This window comes from Branchiostoma lanceolatum, chromosome 14, assembly GCF_035083965.1.
Source record: "Branchiostoma lanceolatum isolate klBraLanc5 chromosome 14, klBraLanc5.hap2, whole genome shotgun sequence".
Classification (NCBI taxonomy): Eukaryota; Metazoa; Chordata; class Leptocardii; order Amphioxiformes; family Branchiostomatidae; genus Branchiostoma; species Branchiostoma lanceolatum.
The window spans coordinates 841,622-862,851 of record NC_089735.1 but is presented as its reverse complement, the minus strand read 5'-3'; the positions used below and the strand labels follow the sequence as shown (position 1 = coordinate 862,851).

Genomic DNA, 21,230 nt, shown 5'->3' with positions numbered 1-21,230 from the left:
CCCCCCCTCCCGACCGTCTCCAGACCCCCATGGTTGGGAGCTAGTCTGGTGAGCGAAGTCATCTGGGGTTTGATTTTTTATTTGATTTATTCGACTGTAATAAAGTACAGCCAGGGCTACCCAACTAGCCAGAGGTTATTACAAAGGGTTAGCCCTGGTAACAGTATTCATTACAAACGTTCACAAAGCACGCCAAACGTTTGTAATGAACTCTGTGAACGTTTGTAATGAATACTGTTACCAGGGCTAACCCTTTGTAATAGCCTTTGGCTAGTTGGGTAGCCCTGGCTGTACTGTTAGGACGTGTTGTGTCTGTACAACCGACTATAAATTTTGACAAATCAAACTAGGGAAAGTAATGCCCTGCTTAGATGTGACCAGATCTAGAGGAGCAAACTGGAGCTACAATAGGATAGACTCCAGGCTACTCCCAACCAAATGCCAACCTTGGTTGGGGAGTGGTCGGGAGCAAAGTTGTGGGAAGGTCTTGAATGTGTGACAGGGGGCTTTGTGACAGTTCCTCCCTAGTTCATCAGTAGAACGCCATGACTCTCTGTAGCCAGTCCGTATAGTCTGTGACGCGGGTATAGACCCCGGGCGTCTTCGGCTCCCCGCACCCGAACCCCCATGACGTCACTCCCCACAGCAGCCACTTCCCGTCATGCTTGCACGACAGCGGGCCGCCGATGTCGCCCTGGCAACGAAAGAACAAAACAAAAACAGTCATACCCCCTTTTTCTTTTGTGCTCATTCCGTTTCTTACTGATATCAGACACAAGAGAAGGTCATTTTTTTATAGGTACATTTTAGGGATCGTGTGGATATTTTTGAAGAGTGTGGGTTAATATTAATCTCCAAGCAGATCTAACGGTTGCGAGGACTGTATCCAACTGGCAAAATCATTTTTTATTGCAACCGGTTGCAATGAAAACTTTTCCCAGTTGGATACGGTCATTCCAACCGTTAGATCTGCTTGGAGATTAGGTTAAGATGCGATTTCAAAATTGTAAAACATGTCGCCTTAATTTCATTTGCGTCATCAATGAAGTATCAACAGTCAAATCGATTTGAACTGGACAACCACATTAACTTTGATCGGAAAATCCGCAAATGTTTTGATATCATCAACCATTTGCAAAGTTGAACTGAATGTAAATGTGACCACATTTCAGACTTGTTTAGTCTGCAATTTGATACAAAGAAAGAGAATCAAAGCCTTTGAGGATTTATTCGAGAAAACTATTAAGCGGAAGTCCTTGCTGTATCCCAAACAGGTCGTTAACCCAGATGGGCTCCGAGTCCGAAATCCCTAACAGGCCGCATCCCGAACTACGTACCGGTCTGGTATATCCCGAGCTGGTCCCGGGCAAAACTACCCGTTTGGGATATCCAAAACAGGTCACGGGCAAAACCACTTGTCTGGGATATCCCAAACAGCTCTTCAGCCTGACCTGTCCGGGATACCAGTCCTTACGCATGTGCATTGTCGGTCTGGAATATATCCCAAACAGGTCTTCAGCAAGACCAGGGGTAAGAATACATGCTAATTTTACGGAATACATACGATCCATTACTAGAAACATACGATCCGTACGGAATACATACGATCCATTACGTAGAAACATACGATCCGTACGGAATACATACGATCCATTACGCGGAATACATACGATCCTTACTAATTTGCTGGCCATCGCGCTAGCACCGAATCTAGCTTTGTCTTGTCCTCCTAGTTGGTCTAAGCCTACATCAGTCTTGATTTAGTGCAGTTTGAGATTCTTAGAGTTTAGCCGGATGAGATACGCCATTATTTAGCTCTTGAAGCCACGATATCGTACGAAGAACTGGTTATCCCGAGTCCGCCATGTTGAATTTGCCGCCGGTGTCACGTGATCCAGGCACATTTCTAAATTAGTAAGGATCGTATGTATTCCGCGTAATGGATCGTATGTATTCCGTACGGATCGTATGTTTCTGCGTAATGGATCGTATGTATTCCGTACTGATCGTATATTTCTAGTAATGGATCGTATGTATTCCGTAAAATTCGTGTGTATTCCGTAAAATTCGTATGTATTCTTTGGCACCCCTGAAGACGCATCCGTGCTTAGCAACGGTACAGTCCTTAAACATGTGCATTGTCACCTTGCACGCGTTGTTTCCGCCTCTGACGTGTCCCGCGCACTGCATGCCGGGCAGGAGCTTGTCGCCGTAGATGTGCTGACAGAGAGAGTCGTGCAGCAGGGGGATCCGTGACGTCATCAGCGTGGTGGGGCGCAGAGACCGGTCGGTATCTGCAACAAGAGGTGTTTACAACTTTTACCTCTCCAACCGAAGTCAGGTACTCATTTAACACATGCGAGGAAAGTCGTGTTAAGTGCTCAAGTATACCTACGGTTTTTAAGGAAGTCCCTTCTAATGAAGGTAGACGACCTAGCCCCTAACGCTAAGAAAGAAACGAATTTTACGGCATATATACTATCGACTAGCTGATGTGTTACGCCTAATGGCGGTTATACCGGCTATATAGATACAGATACAGACTACTCGAAAACAAACACACACACAAACATATCTATATATATATATAATAAAGTTAACATATATATATAAAGAGAGAGAGAGAGAGAGAGAGAGAGAGAGAGAAAGAGAGAGAGAGAGAGAGAGAGAGAGAGAGAGAGAGAGAGAGAGAGAGAGAGAAAGAGAAAACATTTTGACTTTAACTCATACCTGTCCTGCCCCATCCGCTGATGTCACATTGTGTTCCAACAGGGAACGTCATTTCCGCTTCCGGGAGACAGATGGGCCGTACGAATTTGGTGATTCTCGCGCATGCGCCATTCTTCTTTCTCAGCTACACGGAAATGAACGAACGAATGAATGAAGGGATGGATGGATTAGTGGAAGTAGTATCCTGAGGCATTCCAATATCACACAGTGGGGAACGATAAGTTTATCAGCCAAACATTTAGAAATTGTACAACTCAAGTTGAGTAGTAATTCATTCCATCCGTATTACGGCCTTGCATCAATCGACCAAACAATTTGAACTGATGTAAGTTAAAAATAAGCTAAATAAAAGTATGGTTATCAACATTTCACAGCGCCCACCTTGGATCGAACTGATCTACCAGAACGCCTTAAGTAACTGTGACGTCACCAATAGGTCAAAGGTGTTTAGAAGTCAATATCGTCCCCCGTCTCGTCCTGTTTTCAATTTCTTTTCTTTTTTTCTTAAAGAGCAGTCATTATTTTGTCTTTAATAAAAAGCTTAAAGAAGCACAATAGGCGGATGTGACGTTTACCTTGAGAAGGGCTATGTCGTGTTGTCCGGTGACGACGTCATATCCGGGTTGAATGACCGCCGTGTCGATGGCGAAGTCCTGCTCGGTCTGCTCGGAAATGACGTTGTTGTACTCCCCCAGTCTGATGACGTAAGCGTCCTTAGAATGGCTGTGACGAACAGAGACATGTTCACAACGGACGAAACCTTAGCTCAACGACAAAGGAAGTTACTAGACTACGATTTTTCCGACCAATCCTTAGTAAAAAAAAGTATGTAAAAGACCCACTACTAAGGACACTGGGTCTTGATAATCCTACTCCACGAATACAGCCGAATTTCGAGGAAGGCTGAATGATCGTCCGATTCTGGCATGCCCTATATTGTACTAGTGTTCAGTCCCTTATACGTGTTTGCTCATGATCACCAATACATTCGGACGAGTTTTCATATCAAGATGATTGTTGGTCGAGTTTTTTTATCATCGCTGGCAGATTGATTAGCCTTAGAGCTATTACAGGCAAGCCGTTGTCGTCCCAGTTAGCAGCTAGTTATTTCAATTTATTTTATTAGAATTTCTAACAGTGCAATACACGTGAGACACGAGCAGCTATTGCTGTTGTCATGACCCACACATGATACACCCATGGGACCCTTGGGTGGAGTGAGGAAAGTCGTGTAAAGTGCCCTGTCCCAAGGGCACAACAGTGGTGGCCTCAGGGGATTACCCTACCAGACTACTTTTCAAGTTGTTACAGACGCTGGGACAACTTACTCCATGCAGTGCGCGGCTGTCACCACCCAGCACTCGTGCACCAGGGTCCCGCTGCAGACGTGATGCACGCCCTTCGTCAGCAGCAAGGCCTGGGGAACAGCAAATCGAAGATTGTATTACAACTTTAGATAATTTTGTGTGTGTGTGTGTGACTGTCTTGATGTATTCACCATTCTGAATGTCTCGCTAATTCACTCCATGCATTTTCATGCCAGCCTACATGACCAAATTTCACATGATCAACCTTCCCATCCTGCCAGTCTTCGGTTACACCACCTTCTGCCCCACATCATGTCACTCTACAATGACACTCAAATAACTACGGACACACAGCGAGACAAACAAACACACAGACCAAAAACCATACATTCGTTTTCACGAAGGTAAAAACGTCTGCCAGTGGATATACAGTGGATTTTTGAAAAAGTTGGTGCAGTTATACGGCATTGGTGATAATGCGCCGTGCAGATATGCGGAGTCATTAACAATGCAGTGAATGGGAACCGGTTTGGGATTTTGGGATTCGGTGCAATTAAATGGAATGTGCGTTTATCCGAGGTGCAATTAAGTGGCTTCTACTGTATTTCACATCATTTTAGGAGTGAAGCAATATATGTGACGATCAACCAACCAACATGGTGGCCATGACGTCACGTGATTACGTACTCTGTGACGTCACCTACCTGCCACGGATGCTCGCCTTTCACCGCGACGTCACCGCTCAATGGCGGGGAAACGCTGGGGGTACCGCAGGGGATGACGGGACGGGGTAGCCTTATTTGGGTACTGCGTGGTGCGTCTCCGACCGGTCTGTCTGACAGGTCAAATTTGTCTACACAGGACGGAAAAGGTCACAGGTCAAAGGTTGTAGAAAAGGTCACTATGACACCCCACCAGCAACGGCAATGTTCGCACGGAAGTTCATAACGATTTTTATCTTTCAGTCCTTAGCTTTAGCGTGTTCCAATTAACATCTCGCCATCGGGTAAAGGGACAGGACATGCGCCTTCATGAATTTTGCTGTCATACCGAATCATTTGCCTCTACATCCATTTCTTTATTATCATTTGGCCCTGCGAATCTGTACAACTACACGAAATGAATAAAAACCATTATCATTATCATCATTTCGTTATATGTTAATTTATAAAGTTTTTTATTCTTATCTGTTCACCTTTATGTCCTGTATATAAATGTGTTAGTGGTGTTGTTGATATGGCCTAACCGTAATAACGCCATCGTAATCGTTGAACTTCATTGTTCAGAGGTACTTAAATCATGACATTGCAAAATGCACCATGTTTGGCATTATCTATTAATTCACTCTCGTTTCCGTTCACAGACACAGATTTGCACATTTCCACATGAGATCAAACTAATGATTGTTCATGATTTAAAACTTAATTATTTTTGAACGGTCAATATCCTACTGCACTGCTTTTCATTCTCGAGAAATGCAATAAAAGGTTATGAATACTTTTTCGGTTATGAAAAAAAATTTTGTTAATTGTGAGTTGTGGTATTGGATCACAGATTCTTTTGTGTTTTTGTGTGTTTATGCTGTTATGCTGTATGTATGTATATCTATGTTTTTTAACAATGGGTCAATTAGTACCTGCAATAAAGAATAATGATTTTTACCTTCACATCTGCTGAGGTTGCAGTACCCGTAGCGTCCGTCAGGATGCGTGTAGCACCATGGCGCCCGGTCCCCATCCGGATTCCGGCAGTAGTTGTGCTGCCCGATTCCGTATTCCGTCTGCGAGTTCTTCCACGAGTTGAATTCCAGATGGACGGTCTCGTTCCAGAAGAGACACGAGAGGCCGTCGGTCGTGACGGCGTGGCGCCCGCGGTAGTCTTTCCCTTGTCCGCGGAAACAATCTGGGGGCGAGTTTGAAACAAACTTTATTTTCTAAAACTCAAAAACACAATTTTTGACACGATCGACGTGCCGTTCTGCCATCTTCCTCAGGGCAATGCTTGTGATTGACTTGCTCTTCTTCACATGGCAGCTAGGTGTCGCTGCAGAGGGAATGATGCGGTCCCAAATGAGCTTATAAGTCCACCCGCACACACACACACACGCGCGCGCGCGCGCGCACGCACACGCACACACACATACACTCACATACACACGCACACACTTGTGCATACACACACGTACGCACACACACACGCGCACACGCACACACAAAAACACGCACAGACAGGCACAAAGACACACACAGACAGACATACACAGACACACACACAGACACACACAGACAGACATACACATACACACACACACAGACACGCACACACACACACACAAACACACGCACACACACACACACACAAGAATGCTGACGAAAACATAACCTTCTCGGCGAAGGCAAAAAAGCATGAGCGAATGAACCAAGTGTCAGTGACTGACCGCAGAGCGCCTCGTCGCTCCCATCGCCGCACTCGTCCTTCCCGTTGCAGACGAAGCGCGCCGGCAGACACTGTCGGTTCGCGCAGACCACCTCGTCACTCCTGCAGTACTTCGGCGGCTCTCTAGGCGGCGCTGAATAGTCCCGTGAAAGATGAAATCACAGAAGAAGTTATGTGATGGAAAACGGTGTTTGGTAATCTCCCAGCAGATTGCAAAGACCGTATCCAACTGGCAAAAGGAGTTTTAATGGCAGTAAAAACTTCTTTTTTTGCCTGTTGGATACGTTCAATAAAAACTCCTTTTGCCAGTTGGATACGGTCTTTGCAACCGTTATATCTGCTTGGAGATTAGGTGTTTGGTACCGAGTTTAAAACTGAGATAATGTCTACAGTTGAATTAATAATAATAGTCTTTATTGCATATTCCTGCCCAGAAGGGCTAAATGCACAGATGACCACAAGTGGTCTATAAGAAGCATAATGGAAAACATGAAGTGATAAGCTGCTACATTGTAACATTGACAAACTAAACGATAGACAAACTGTCGACTATTGCTTAACTATTAATAATAATTTCCAATGCAGTCTAGTCCCATTTGACTGAGCTTATGACTTCAAAATAAATCTTGTCACCTGTTACGTCAAACCTTCCACAAATGTGGTAAATCTGAACGATCTGGATCAAATTCCGCGGATCCTAGGGCCCGAGTTCGATCCTAGGGTCGACTCCAGCTCGGACATGTTGTAAGTGATTGCATTCGTCATTTCGGATGGTGACGTAAAACCGGCGGCCCCGTGTATGAGGGAGCTTCATACATTAGCCTCAAGCGTCAAACCTCACGTAAAGAACCCAACACACTTATCGAGAAGAGTAGGGGTGACCCGGTGTGCTTGGCCAAAAAACGCGAGACATAGCGAAGCCGCATTGCACTACCACTAGCTACTTGAAAAAGCATCATGCTTCACCTCAAATGATGATGCCTTGAAACGAAAAGAAATGTTGCCTCACCTGTGCACTTGGGAATGGCGCAGTATGACCAGGTGCCGTGCTTGTCGTTCACCGTGTAACACCACGGCTTCTCGTCTCCGTCGGGGTTACGGCAGTAGTTGTGAGGACCTGGGAGAAACACAGCATTCACATTACAATGAATGAATGAATGAAAACTCTATTACCGTGTCTTGCACCATTTTGCGCCCAGCCAATGCGGGCTTATAGGGGAGACTAAAGGGATTGCGCCTGCGCCTAGACCCCACGATGAGTAAATAAAAAATTTAAAAAAAACCGGGTTTAAACCATTGAAAACCCTTTTATGGTGGGATTTTTGTGTGAAATCTGGGCAATATAGGAGTGACTGTGGTGGGATAGACTCTGTATTCGCTGAATTAGTTGAAATAAATGGTCATTTTGCGCCCAGCCCAAGCGGGCTTATAAGACACCGTATACGTTACATTAAGTGCATAAACAAAAGATGAGGAGTACAGTACAAGTTTTTCATCAAAGGTCACGTAGTTCTTTCAATATCAGTCAATATTTTTTATTTGGCCGTTCTTCAAAGAGATCCAGTTTGGAAGGGGGGTGTCACGGGAACACAGATAATAGATACATCATTGGAAAAATAGATAATCAAATACCTAATGTAACAATAACAACTATATCATAGTCCCCAAATCTTTATCACTGTTACAAAACTACCGTATCCTTTTCTTTGAAAGTCCTTACTGACGGAGCACACAGAGCATCTTTTAGTATCTATACCTGTTTCTAAATCTGTCTCTCTGTCTTTCTATTCACCCATCAATTCTACAAAATTAGATAGGGTAGGGTGATTCTCCTTTGATGCTGGTCTTGTTCTTCTTTACTTCGGTCATTTACCTGCATTTAGCACTGTCGAAATCTATAACATGTTAACAGTAAATCAACAATTGAAGCGAATCATACGATACATTAGGTACAATGTATATTCAGAACATTCCTGCCAGAAATAAGCTTCTTTTGTTTCAATGGCCACTTGTAGAACAAGGTCAAACACCAGACATCCCAAAATGGACCTTGACCTTTTTCCTCCCAACACCTACCCACATACCAAATATCATCACAATCCATCCAGCAGTTCTTAAGTTATGCAAGTAAATATCCAGCAACAGACACACAAACACATGCACAGACACCCCAAAAACAATACCTCCATTTTTCACGGAGGTGATGGTTTCATAGAAAAAAACGCTCACCTAACCCGAGCTGTCCATTTGGGTAGTCACGAGTGTTGAACTTCCTGTCTAAGGTCTCATTCCAGAACAGACATGTGAGACCACGGATGGTCTCATGGTCAAGTCCACGATAAACAAGGCCCTTCCCCCGGTAGCAGTCTGGAATGTGAAAACACATGTGTGAGACCACTGATGGCCTCATGGTCAAGATAAACCTAGCCCTTCCCTTAGTCGCTTTGCCAAACGTGGCTAAGTTTGGATTGTCTTCTCGCCGCAAAAGCGCCACCCACTTTGAGTTTGAGAAGCAGCACTCCAGTCAGAAACTCTGAGGAGGGTGTTTGATAGACATCGAAACGTCAGCAGGGGATATTTTAAATCTCCAATATACAAACGTACTGTAGGTTTGACGAAAGGGCCTTACCTTTGTATTACATTTTGTTACTTCGGTATGTTCTGTTTATGCTAGCCTTGAAACCATACCCTCGGTGGCTCCCCCATATCTCTACGGCGCTGGGAGTGACCCGCGCCCGCCCAGACAGCTTAGCCCGCTCGGGGTGTTGGTTTACGGCCTTGGATTAAATTACGTCGCCACCTAGGGTGTACGCCATGTAAGGCGGCGGCGAAAGTAGGGTGGCAGCGGAGGTAGGGTGGCAGCCGAAGCAGAAACGGTTCAATATAGCAGACTGGGCCCGGTAAAACACCCCTAAGCCGACCCCTAGAGACTGGGACTAGGCTATGCTTAAGCATGCACACAGGGCACATTGAAAACCACCATTGTGGCGATATTTTGACCCTGGTTGGATAGAATTAAAATAAACAAACAAACAAACAAACAAAAAACAAACAAAAAAATCCTGACTCACTGCACTGCGCCTCGTCGCTCCAGTCCTCGCAGTCGTTCTGCCCGTCGCACAGGAAGGATGCTGGGATACATTTGTGGTTGATGCAATGGTGCTCGTTTTCCCGGCAACCTGTGCGAAACATAAGAAACCTTTAGATCTACCCAGTTGCTTGATTTTTTATATGTTTACATTTCTTTTTAAGTTTTACAGGCAAAAATACACTCAGGCAACATTCCTGTTTTAGCTGAGTAGCTGTTACCTTGATTATCTTATTACCTGGATTTCTAGCCGTCATCGACATAAGAAACTCTGTCTTGGTTGCATAAAAGTTGTAGTATTGTTTTTAGATTCACACACGTACACACACACACACACACACACACACACACGTACACACACACACACAGAGACACACACACACACACACGACTTTATGAAGAAGAAATTATAGAAATGGTCCACAATTCTGCACTGCGCATGCTCACCCTGGCGGAGTTTACACTTGACCGCTGCAGCCTCGCCACGGGAGCAGTCGTGCTTGCCCCACGGCGCATGCGCACATTCCTGCAGGGAGGCCTCGGTGCCGATGCACTCCAGATCGTCCAACACGAAGGGCTGGCTGCCGGCGCCGTAGGACGACCGGTAGTAAACCTCCTCCGCGCCCCTACACAATGTAACACGTCAGCTTTGTTTAACACACACTAACTCTTAATCTCCAAGCAGATCTAGTCTCTACCAGACTAACAGCGTCGGCTATTATAAGAGAGAACATTAGCTGGGGGACTTTGGCAATGGAGGATAACATTTCCATCCGCTGTTGGGTTGCCTATTTGACCCTCTCTCCATAGCCGACTCCCTTCATACAATTGACTCTATTTGGCCAATTTCTACTATTTTCCCAGCGACCCGCAGAGACTGGTAGAGGCTAAAGCAGATCAACGGTTGCATACTGTCTTTGCAACCGGTGGATCTGCTTGGAGATTAACTAACTCTAACCCTCAGCCAGAGCCGTACGTAGGAGGGCCGGTAGTAAACCTCCTCCGCGCCGCTACATTGAACATAACAACATGATCATCATATCTTTGTTTGATTCTTTTTTCTAACTCTATCGCTTCACATGGCCATGCGCCGTAGGACGACCGGTAGTAAACCTCATCTGCGCCGCTACATATCATAAAAACATGGAGTCGGTTTGATTTCGCACGCTGACTCTAACCCTAACCCTGCGCCGTAGAAGGAATGGTAGTACACGTCTTCTGCGCCTCTATATAACTGAACAACGTAGTGTCAGTTTTATATACCACACCCTAGATAGCCCTAACTCTGCGTCCCTACATAATTAATAACATCATATTGTCAGTTCTATACAATACACACAAATTCTTACCCTACCCGCGGCGACACTAAGCCTAGCCCTGCGCCATAGGAGGACCGGTAGTAAATCTTTCCCGCTCCTTTACGTAACGTAACGACATGATGTCAGTTTTAAGAAACACACAATAACTCTAGCTGTGTTCCAGCACAACAAACAGGTTTCACTTATTTCGGCTGTCTTTGCTTCAATCTTCTTCAAGTTCAAATGACCAATCACATAGGACACCTGACCTTGCGGATACGTAATTGGTCAATAACAAAAGAAGTCTATAGCATCCCCCGTCTCTCTCGAGTACTATGACGTCACTTACAGAGTGTATCCCATCTCCCTGCAGACGACCCCTGCGTCCTTGATGTCCCACTTGTCGTCGCACACCAGGCCCCACTCCCCGCGGTATTTGACCTCCACGCGACCTTGACCTTCCGTCTCGCCACCGCGCACGCGCACCTCGAATGGGACGTCAGAATCTGCAAGATATTGAAAAATTTTAATTCCAAACGTCAACTTTTATGAATCAAAGTTTTTCATGGTATAAAGAAATACGTAACTTAGTATATGGGTAGTGAATGGTTTATTGATAAAAAAACACATGAGAACAAACGGCATTGCAGTATAGATACTGAATTGCGCCGCAGCTTACAATCACGTATACAGTAAAGTCGACACGATCAGAGTACTATGTACAACAGACGATAACAGTTCATATGTCCAAATGATCGTTGACTAATACAATTAAAAGCTAGATTTCAGTTCGACATTACTACTAAAAGCAAGGTTAATGTCCAGCCGGAGTAACAGATCAGAGTTTTTGTCCGCCAAGGAGTTGCGCCAGCGCAGGTTTGGCACTCGTGGTGTAACGTTTAGTACCCCTGGCTTGAGAGTACTGGAGTGAGTTCCTCAACAGTCTGCCGTGCTGTTCACCTCGAGTCGGAGGTAGCCAGGAACAGAAACGTTACGTATTAAGTCCTTGATACCAGCATACTGTTCTTTGAAAGGTATGGTATCTAAATAATCAATGTCAGTCAAATAATATCAAAAAGTGATAGCTAAAAAAATCATATTGAGCACTGTTGAAAAGGGCCGGTTGATTTTTTTAAAAGTTGTTATTCTAGGTTAAAACTTTTTTTTCCGAGAGAATCCGATTGGTTTCTATTTTGATTCTGTAGAGAATATCTATCTTATGATCAATGAGAAGCATGACAAACTGACTTTAGTTAGAGCCGCTACTTAGGTACAATCTTAAGATCTTAGGGCCCTGTCACACTTGTGCGTATATTCAAGTGCGCATGAGTTCCGCAGTAACATTTTTTTTTTGGTTTAAGTAAATTTTGCGGGGAGGAAGTTGTTTTCTACTTTAATACCGTTGAGCAGTCTAGTTATCAAACCAAATAAATTACTTCTTCGGCTGAAAACTTAACCTAAACCAAAAACATGTTAATACGCAACGGGCTTGTATATACGCACAAGTGTGACAGGGGCTTTAAGGAGTGACTGACTCTTACCGCAGTTTTCCTCGTCCGAGAAATCGCCGCAGTCGTTGACGTTGTTACAGAGGGACAAGTGGTGGATGCACCTCCCCTGTGGGCAGCGATGGTACGGTCCATTCGGCAGCTTCTCACAATCCATATCTGAAGAGAATATATGGAAATTAGAATGTGGGACAAAATTACTTCCCGTTTTGATCCCATACATATAGGACAAATGATTGCCTATGTATCTCAGTACTATGCATAACCCTCGTGTTGAAGTTGGTTGGTCCTTTTCTTGTCTGGTGTACACAGATCTTGTCCAGACCATCACTAATGCTACAAGGGAAATTAAGTTACAATGCTTTCAGTACAAGATCACTCATCATTCTCTAGCTACAAACAGTTGATTAAGAAAAACAAATCTGATAGAATCTGATCAATGTAACAACTGTATAGAAAAACATACGATTGAACATTTATTTCTGTACTGCAAAGACGTTGAAAAAATTTGGAAACATTTCTGTATCTGGTGGAAACGTTGCACCAAACAGGACCTGGTCCTAAATAAAATGATGATCATATATGGTATAATTGAAGGTTATCACCCTATTACCACACTTCGACATTGTATTCTTATTGCTAAGTACTGTGTATATTCATGTTTTGTTCAAAATGTCAAACCAAATTTTGCCCCCTTTAGAAACCGACTTATGAACATCATAGACATAGATAAGCAATTACAATAATTAAAACCATCATTGTAATTTCAATCAACACTACAGTTAGTTAGGATTTCCCATGTATTTTTATGTATTATTATGTATGTTAATAAAGTTTGGAAAAAAAATATATATTTTTAAAAAAATCAACTCATTGAAACCCTATTTCAAGACGTGTTTTGTTTCTGCCTCAAGGGCCTTCAACTTTGACATATGACCCACAAAGCATCACGCTGCGCATGCGCATGTCAAACCGTGAACTAGCTTGTTACCTGGTTGGTGGATCCTCTCGTAGTGGTCCACAGACAGTTTCCCCGTGCTGACCAGGCCCCCGACCGCCTGCACTGGTTTGGACCTACAGGTGGAAGTAAACAGCTGTCATTTGGCATTTTTCCTGGACTGCAGAAGGTTGGATTTAGTCCATTTTTCACCAATAATTTCACAGCACAAAGAAAATGTTGAAACAGTCTGTCTTCGCTTTGCTGTAAACACAAGCCATGACGAAACCGCATGCAGCGTAGCACTACTACCACTAGCTTCTTCGTCTTTTTTCCCTGCTAGTTTATTCAATTGCTTGATTACCTTTTCTTACGTACAGTAAAACTTACACCTGCACTGGTTTGGACCTACAGGTGGAAGTAAACAGCTGTCATTTGGCACTTTCCTGGACTACAGAAGGTTTGGTTTAGTCCATTTTTACGAATAATTTCACAACACAAAGAAAATGTTGGAACAGTCTGTCCTCGCTTTGCTGAAAACACAAGCCATGACGAAACCGCATGCAGCGTAGCACTACTACTTCTAAATTCTTTTTCCCTGCTTGTTTATTGAATTGCTTGATTACCTTTTATTACGTACAGTAAAACTTACACCTACACAGGTTGGACCTAAACGTGGAATTAAACAGCTGTCACTTGGCACCTTTCTGGACTGCAGATGGTTTGGTTTAGTCCTTTTTTTACGAATAATTTCAGAGAGCAAGGATAATGTTAGAACAGTGTGTCATCGCTTGGCCTGAAACGGTACCCGTTTTCCAAAATATCGTTTTGCAATTAACGGCATATATTTGTTCATTTTGTAGTTGCTTTGTACGGTTTACAGCATGGTAGAAACTTTCTTCTTTGTTTTGGGAAAATGGACGAGAACTGCTGCACTGGAGGATGTAATCCATATGATGTCATCGCTTGGCCTGGAACGGCCATTTGTCATTCTGATCTATCATTCTAGACATTAGTATCTGCTTTCCTTAACATCGTTTGCAATTAACGGCATATATTTGCTCACTTTGTAGCTGCTTTGTACAATTTTTTTTTGGGGGGGGGGGGCGGATGCATGAAAAGTCATGCGCGCGCTGATGTCATCCATATAATCAAATTAACACAGCCTTAGGGCCCTGTCACACTTGGGCGTATATTTAAGTGCGCGTGAGTTCCGCAGTAACATGTTTTTGTGTTTAAGTAAATTTTGCGGGGAGGACGTTGTTTTCTGCTTTGACCCATCGTTGTGCAGTCTGGTTATCAAACCAAGGAAATTACTTCTTCGGCTGCAAACTTAACCTTAACCAAAAACATGTTGATACGCAACCCATGCGGGCTTGTATATACGCACAAGTATGACAGGGGGTTCACATACAGTAAAACTTACACGAGATCGCAGGAGCGCGACGCCCGGTGGTAGTCGAAGGAGCGGCAGATGAAGTCGGTTGTCTCGGAGCAGATCTGCATGCACCTCTCCACGGCCACGCCCATGTACCCCACCTCGTACAGGGGCACCTTCAGCCCCGACTGCCGCGTCACAAGGTACTCGTTGAAGAAGTTATCTGAGGTTAAAGGCAACCAAAGCAATATTAGGGCCAAAAAAGTTAAATTTCATGGTAGTGACATTTACTAACATTGTTTAGCACATTTGCGTGATAACTTCATACTTAAAGGATTTTAAAACCGCGCAAAATCGTGTCGTATGATGATCCCCCTAGTTTCGCGAGCCTACAAAAACTCTGGCCAGGATTTGCAGTGAGTTCTCACATCACAACAACGTCGTATTTGTGCATCATGGACGTTGCTATACATTGTGGCAGTGTTGTTTGAACTTATCAAAATCCGATTTTTCGGACCCTGATTTTGCTTGGATTTCCTTTAGAATAAAATATCTACTGTTAGTAATGCCCCCAAAGTAGTCCAGTGGTTAGCGACCCTGCCGAATGTCCGGGGTTTTAATCCCGGTTGGTGTCGCTCAACCGACATGCACGCTACTGGCCTGACGCGCCACTAGGTACTCGTTGAAGAAGTTATCTGCGGTTAAGGTAAGATACAGTCAAACCTGGATTCAGCGAACACTCAAAGGACTGAGGAAAATGGTTACTGAGGACAGGTGGGTTGCTCGGGACAGGGTGGGGTAAACTATAAAAATTTCTAGAAAGAAACATTTCTAGAAAGAAAAATGGACGGGGCTGTTTTAATGTGGTTGCCGGTGTTTCAGGTCGCCTACGCCAGGTGGTTGCCTGTCCAGGTCTGACTGTATCGTCTGTTAGTAAAGCCCTTTGTCGGCCCAAGTAGCGTGTGTAGCCCAGTGCTTAGCGATCCTGCCTCTGGACCAAGAGGTTTGGAGTTCTAATCCCGGCTGCTGTCGCTCACCCTACATGTATGCTACTGGAAATGGTTGCTCTTCTTAGACAAACTCGTTACACGGTACTCATCGAAGAAGTTATCTGCGCAAGTTATCAGTCTCTAAGTAACCAGTCTTTACACAAAATCTTGTAAAAGAAATACAAGAAGAGGATACCGCAGTTCGCCTCGTCTTCTCCGTCCGCGCAGTCCTGGTCTCCGTCGCAGCGGAACTCCTCCGGGAGGCAGCTGGGGGCACAAAACACAGCATTTGTTTTACAGAAACCTTTAATCAACACATCACGTGTTCGGCTATATATATGATTTCAACTGTCTCTAAAGCCCCTGTCACACATGTGCGTATAGACAAGTCTGCATGAGTTGCGTATTAACATGTTTTTGGTCTAGGTAAAGTTTGCAGCCGAATAAGTGATTTCTTAGGTTCGATCACTTGGCTGCACAACGGTGGGTCAAAGTAGAAAACAACCTTCTCCCCGCAAACCTTACTTAAACCCCCAAAAAAATGATAATGCGCAACTCACGCGCCCTTCAATATACGCACAAGTGTAACAGGGCCCTAATATTACACCTCACTCCCTCCTGTAAAAGCTGTAAAAGATGAAATATTAGGAGTTTAGAAATGAAAATTGGCATATAACCTGTAGAGACATGTATAATTTTAGACTCTTACAAGGATATAAATTTTTTTGTTTATTGGTGGATTGGAACTGATTTTTGCTTCTAACAAACGTCAGGGTGCGTGATCATTTTGAAATCAACTTTAGAAGTCGCTTCTGAAACTCTGAACAACAAATTGAAATATTTCAGTCCCAAGACGATCTGTGCCTTTACATGCGACTTATTGCATACAAAATGGAATAATACTAATGGCAGTACTTCTTTATTTACACTGACTCGTACCTATAAACTGTGAAGCTTGTAGGACATATTTATACCGTAAAATATACATATCTGTATCTATATAGCCGGTATAACCGCCATTAGGCGCAACACACCAGCTTTGCAGGCACGTGGCGCAGCAGCAGCTGGTCATATTACACCGAACGGTCTGTTACACCTAGTCTTTGCATATCTGACTGCAATCGTTCTTTAAAGCTACTTAGTGAAGATGCTCCTGCAGTACTTGATGACAACGAGTTCCATTCTACTATAGTTCTCGGGAAATACGAATTTTTGAACACATCAATCCTTGGTTGATAACTCTGGTTCTTAAAAGCATGACTATTTAAGTCATACGTACATGGTGTTCCTGTAGTCGCTCCTACAGCGTATCTCGTTCTGCTTGCACTGGGGTCCAAACGCCCGGGCAGCGTGTCCTGGGGTTGTGGTAAAGAACGCGTCATGCACTTGGCAATGAGTACTAGATACTAAGGCACTAGACAACTGAAGATGCATTGGCATGTATTCAAATAAGTAGCTATAATGTGAGGAGAGACAAACTGACGGATATGTAGGTATATCGTTATAAATCGGTACATTGATAGGACTATAGACAGATAATGAACTAGAATTAAGTATTTGTGCTACATATACTTCAGGTTTGCTATGTAAGTTTATCGATTACGGGGTCTTTTTATAAATATGAATTAGTATTGAATTTTTTTTCATTTCAGTTGAATGTGTGATAGTTGTGCCGATTTGTTAAAAATAGAGAGAACGCTAGTAACCAAACAAAACCTCCCAATGAAATGGTATGGCTATCCTGTGACGTCACAAAATCAAGATGGCGGCCACCACACATGCCAACGGATCCAACAAAGGTTTTGCTACGCAAAGCTGTAATTACAGTAACAGTTGGCCTCACCGTGCGCAGGGGGACGTTCGCACATGGCCACCCCGCACTCCTGCTTCTGGATTAAACTCTTTCTGTGGGCATCAAACACAACTCCTTCATGAGGGCATTCTGATATCATTTAGGGAATGGTTTCTTTTCGCATGCTACTCTCCTTATTTTAGCCTGGGTGCCATCCTATTTCTACCGGGGCTCCTACACTCGCTACCCTCAAAAAATATATATTTTTTGAGGGTAGCGAGTGTAGGAGCCCCGATATAAATAGGATGGCACCCAGGCTACCTTATTTATCTATTTATTCGTCTGACTGTGTGCAAGGTACAACAGCCAAGGTTGCCCGACTAGCCGTAGCTATTGTAAGGGGCTAACCTTGCTGCACAATACATAATAGAATAAGATGGTTACATTAGTTAACAAGATAAAATCATACAATCATACAAACTCTTACAAGCAATATACATGTACATTCTTTACATACGACAACATAAGATAAGAGATATAGATAGATGATATAATATTATATAGATGCAGATATAGATATAGATACAGACACTGAAACAACATAAGCATTGTGTAAATGCTTTGTACGCTTGAGCATATAACGTTAGTACCTGAAATGCAGATGGCCAGCATTCGATCGTCTCGACGAAACCTTGATTAACGATGATAACGTACGCTTTATATTTCTAGAAGGCATGTACGAGTATGTGCATTCTACATTCAGGCTGGACTGTTATACAAACACCATATCCATCCTTTCACAGCATCAGCTCACCTCGTTCCCACGTTGACGTAGCACCATGGCGCCTGCTCGTTCCCGGGGTTCCTGCAGAAATTGTGGAGCCCGATCCCGGCCTTGCCGTTCGGGTGCGTGAAGACGTTCACCTCCAGACCCAGCGTCTCCCGGGCGTCCCAGGCCAGGCACGGACGGCCCTGCGCGTCCACACTGCGCGCCCCGCGGTACCGCGACCCGTCACCGGAGTAACAGTCAACTGTGGGCCACAAAACAACAATAAGGGCCGGCAGACTTCACCCCCTTACCCAGGATAGCCCCTGCCAGGGCGTCCTCACTGCGCCCCCCGGGGTACCGCGACCCGTCACCGGAGTAACAGTCAACTGTGGGCCACAAAACAACAGTAAGGGCCGGCAGACTTCACCCCCTTATGCTAGGGTCACATTTTCTAACCGGGGCCCGGCCGGGCTGTTTGCGGAAACGAAAAGTCAAAGTGTGTGTCAATAAATTTGCACAAGCTATGCTCTTAAATAATTTTGGGTACGTTTTGTGTTTCTGTTGTCTGATTGCCCGGGGTGTCCACACTGCCCACGGTGTCCATAATTACCTTCGCCGAGAAGGTTATGCAGAGGGTAGCGTTTGTGTGTATGTTTGTAACGTACAGCATAACTCGAGAAGGCTTGGGTGGATTGTCTTGATATTTGGTAGGTAGGTAGGTCTTGATGAGACTAGGAAATGATCAGATTTTGGGTCCCCTAGCGTCTTGTTACGGTACTGCAGCGCAACTTCCTGTTCTGATATCTCGTGTTCTGGACATGCTATGAAACTGATTTTTGAGTGGTAGATAGCTCTATGGGCAGAGAGTGGGTGGTACGGGTTTGGGCCCCCTAGCGGCTTTTTTGGAACTGCAGGAGCAGGTTTTGGTTCAGACTTTGAAAGGGAATAACTCAAGAAGGGCTTGATGGATGGTCATGAATTTTGGTAAGTAGATAGCTTGAGTGATGACGTACATGATTAGATACTTATTATGTAAATCATTATCTAATTTGCATAATTAATGAGGAAAGTTTATACAGCCGCCAAATTCCATGGTAGGACTCTCAAACATGTGATATATGTAACTGAAGAAGATAGAAATATCAATAGATATCAATTATGCAAATGAAGACCTCATTTGCATAATTAATGAGAAAATACTATAACTCAAGATGGGCTAAATGGATGTTAATGATTTTTGGTATGTAGATAGCTTACGTGATGCTTTGTCTGATTGGACGATAATTATGCAAATCAGATTCTAATTTGCATAATTAATGAGACAATTTTAAAAACCCGCTATGTTCCATGATATGACTATTGAAATATGTGACATTTGTTACTGAGGAATTTTGATAGATAAAAAATATGCAAATGTAGGCCTAATTTGCATAATTAATGAGAAACCAATTTCATACTTGTGTCATTTGGAAGTTATGTGAATGTGAACATCGTTGAATCAAATTATGCTAATAAGGACCTCATTTGCATAATTCATGTTAAATGTTACTTTGTTAGCATAACCTTCTTTGTTAAGCTCATACTTTTGTTTTTTGGGTGAAGATCAACTGGTATGATTTATAATTGATGGGAAACACTCCTGATACGTCAGTCAAAAAGGTTAAAATCATTTGGCGAAGGTATGAGGTCGTGGAACTCTAGTTCTTGCTGTGATAGACATATTTACCTATGCATATTGCCAGTGTTTTCCAAGTTCAAAATACAGGTTCTGCAACCATGAGAGGAGCAGAAAGCACTTGAACCGTGCCGTCTGTGTTTATATATTGATTGTTTGCTGCGTATATATTTCTTGCTTGTATTGGACTACCCAAATGCTGTTACTCATTGTTATTGTATTTGTCTATGTCAGTTGTAATTTTTATTTTGAGAGGTGATGTTTGGTATTAGCTACTGCTAGAGTGCATCACCCCTGTGTCCTGTGTATTCTTCATTTAATAAGATAAATTCTAAAACAACAAGCTATCTGCCACCCAAAAATCAAGACCACAGCACGTCCAGGTCAAAAGATACAAAAATTGCAGTTCTGCTGCAGTACCAAGGTCACTTACCAGGGGGCCCAAAATCGACCTTAAATTTCGGCTTCACAACACCCGCCCACATCCCAAATATCATTGTAATCCATCAAGAGGTTCTTGAGTTATGCTGACGGGAGTGGTGTGGAAACACAAACATACACACACACATACACACACACAGACAGACACACCCAAAACAATATCTCCATTTTTCATGGAGATAAAAACGTACCGTCGCACTCGTAGATGTCGCAGTAGTCGTAGCCGGGCTGTTTGGGATCCCCCACGTAGCACCAGGGGCGCGGGTCCCCGTCCGGGTTGCGGCAGTAGTTGTGCTGGCCCAGGCCGAACTCCCCCCGCCTGTAGCGCAGCGTGTTGAACTTGGTGCCGACCATCTCGCTCCACATCAGGCAGGACTGGCCGGACAGCGTGCGGCTGGCCCGCCCGCGGTAAGACTCGCCCCGCCCCGAGAAGCACTCCTCGACCTCCCGCTGGTACGACACTGCAACGACGGGAAACATGCCGCAGCTTTACTCTGAGACATTGTTCCAGCCAGCGCTGTCGCTCATGACGGACAGAAATTGTGCCCAACCCGTCCGTCATTTTTGTGTGTTACATTCGATATTGATGGATCGTAAAAGATCAGGTTTTTGTTGTAAGGAAGCCGGTTTGACCTCCAGGATAACCATAACCGATACTTTTGGTCAAAGAAGACTTGCGGGCCACGGGTTTGGTCGAACATTCGTTTTGGTCTAGAAAGACGTGTGACGGGTGAAGGTGTTGTGAAAATAGAATGAAAGGTACCACAATAGAATAAGATTAAACAGGATATGATAGAGATAAATGAGTAAGTGGATTCAAGAAAAGAAATCCACAAAACGCTGTTTTCCATCCTCTCGCGCCGGGCACGCTGTTTGTTTACG

At 43.9% G+C, this 21,230-nt stretch overlaps 1 protein-coding gene across 1 annotated transcript in view; it reads right to left on the bottom strand.

The window, feature by feature from the left end:
- Positions 1-201: 201 nt before the first annotated feature.
- LOC136448140 (plasminogen-like) overlaps positions 202-21,230 on the bottom strand; it is a 38,225-nt gene continuing 17,196 nt past the window's right edge. Inside the window, exons 6-26 of the mRNA XM_066447302.1 lie at positions 20,540-20,809; positions 18,278-18,494; positions 17,515-17,576; positions 16,951-17,026; positions 15,868-15,938; positions 14,731-14,905; positions 13,359-13,441; positions 12,401-12,526; positions 11,209-11,365; positions 10,009-10,187; positions 9,545-9,652; positions 8,703-8,840; positions 7,483-7,590; positions 6,475-6,606; positions 5,700-5,939; positions 4,742-4,890; positions 4,059-4,147; positions 3,306-3,453; positions 2,731-2,854; positions 2,146-2,294; positions 202-694 (exon numbers count right to left, since the gene is read on the bottom strand). Of these exons, the coding sequence (XP_066303399.1) occupies positions 533-694; positions 2,146-2,294; positions 2,731-2,854; positions 3,306-3,453; positions 4,059-4,147; positions 4,742-4,890; positions 5,700-5,939; positions 6,475-6,606; positions 7,483-7,590; positions 8,703-8,840; positions 9,545-9,652; positions 10,009-10,187; positions 11,209-11,365; positions 12,401-12,526; positions 13,359-13,441; positions 14,731-14,905; positions 15,868-15,938; positions 16,951-17,026; positions 17,515-17,576; positions 18,278-18,494; positions 20,540-20,809 (2,963 nt within the window). The 3' untranslated portion in view covers positions 202-532. The remainder of the gene's footprint in view (positions 695-2,145; positions 2,295-2,730; positions 2,855-3,305; positions 3,454-4,058; positions 4,148-4,741; positions 4,891-5,699; positions 5,940-6,474; positions 6,607-7,482; positions 7,591-8,702; positions 8,841-9,544; positions 9,653-10,008; positions 10,188-11,208; positions 11,366-12,400; positions 12,527-13,358; positions 13,442-14,730; positions 14,906-15,867; positions 15,939-16,950; positions 17,027-17,514; positions 17,577-18,277; positions 18,495-20,539; positions 20,810-21,230) is intronic.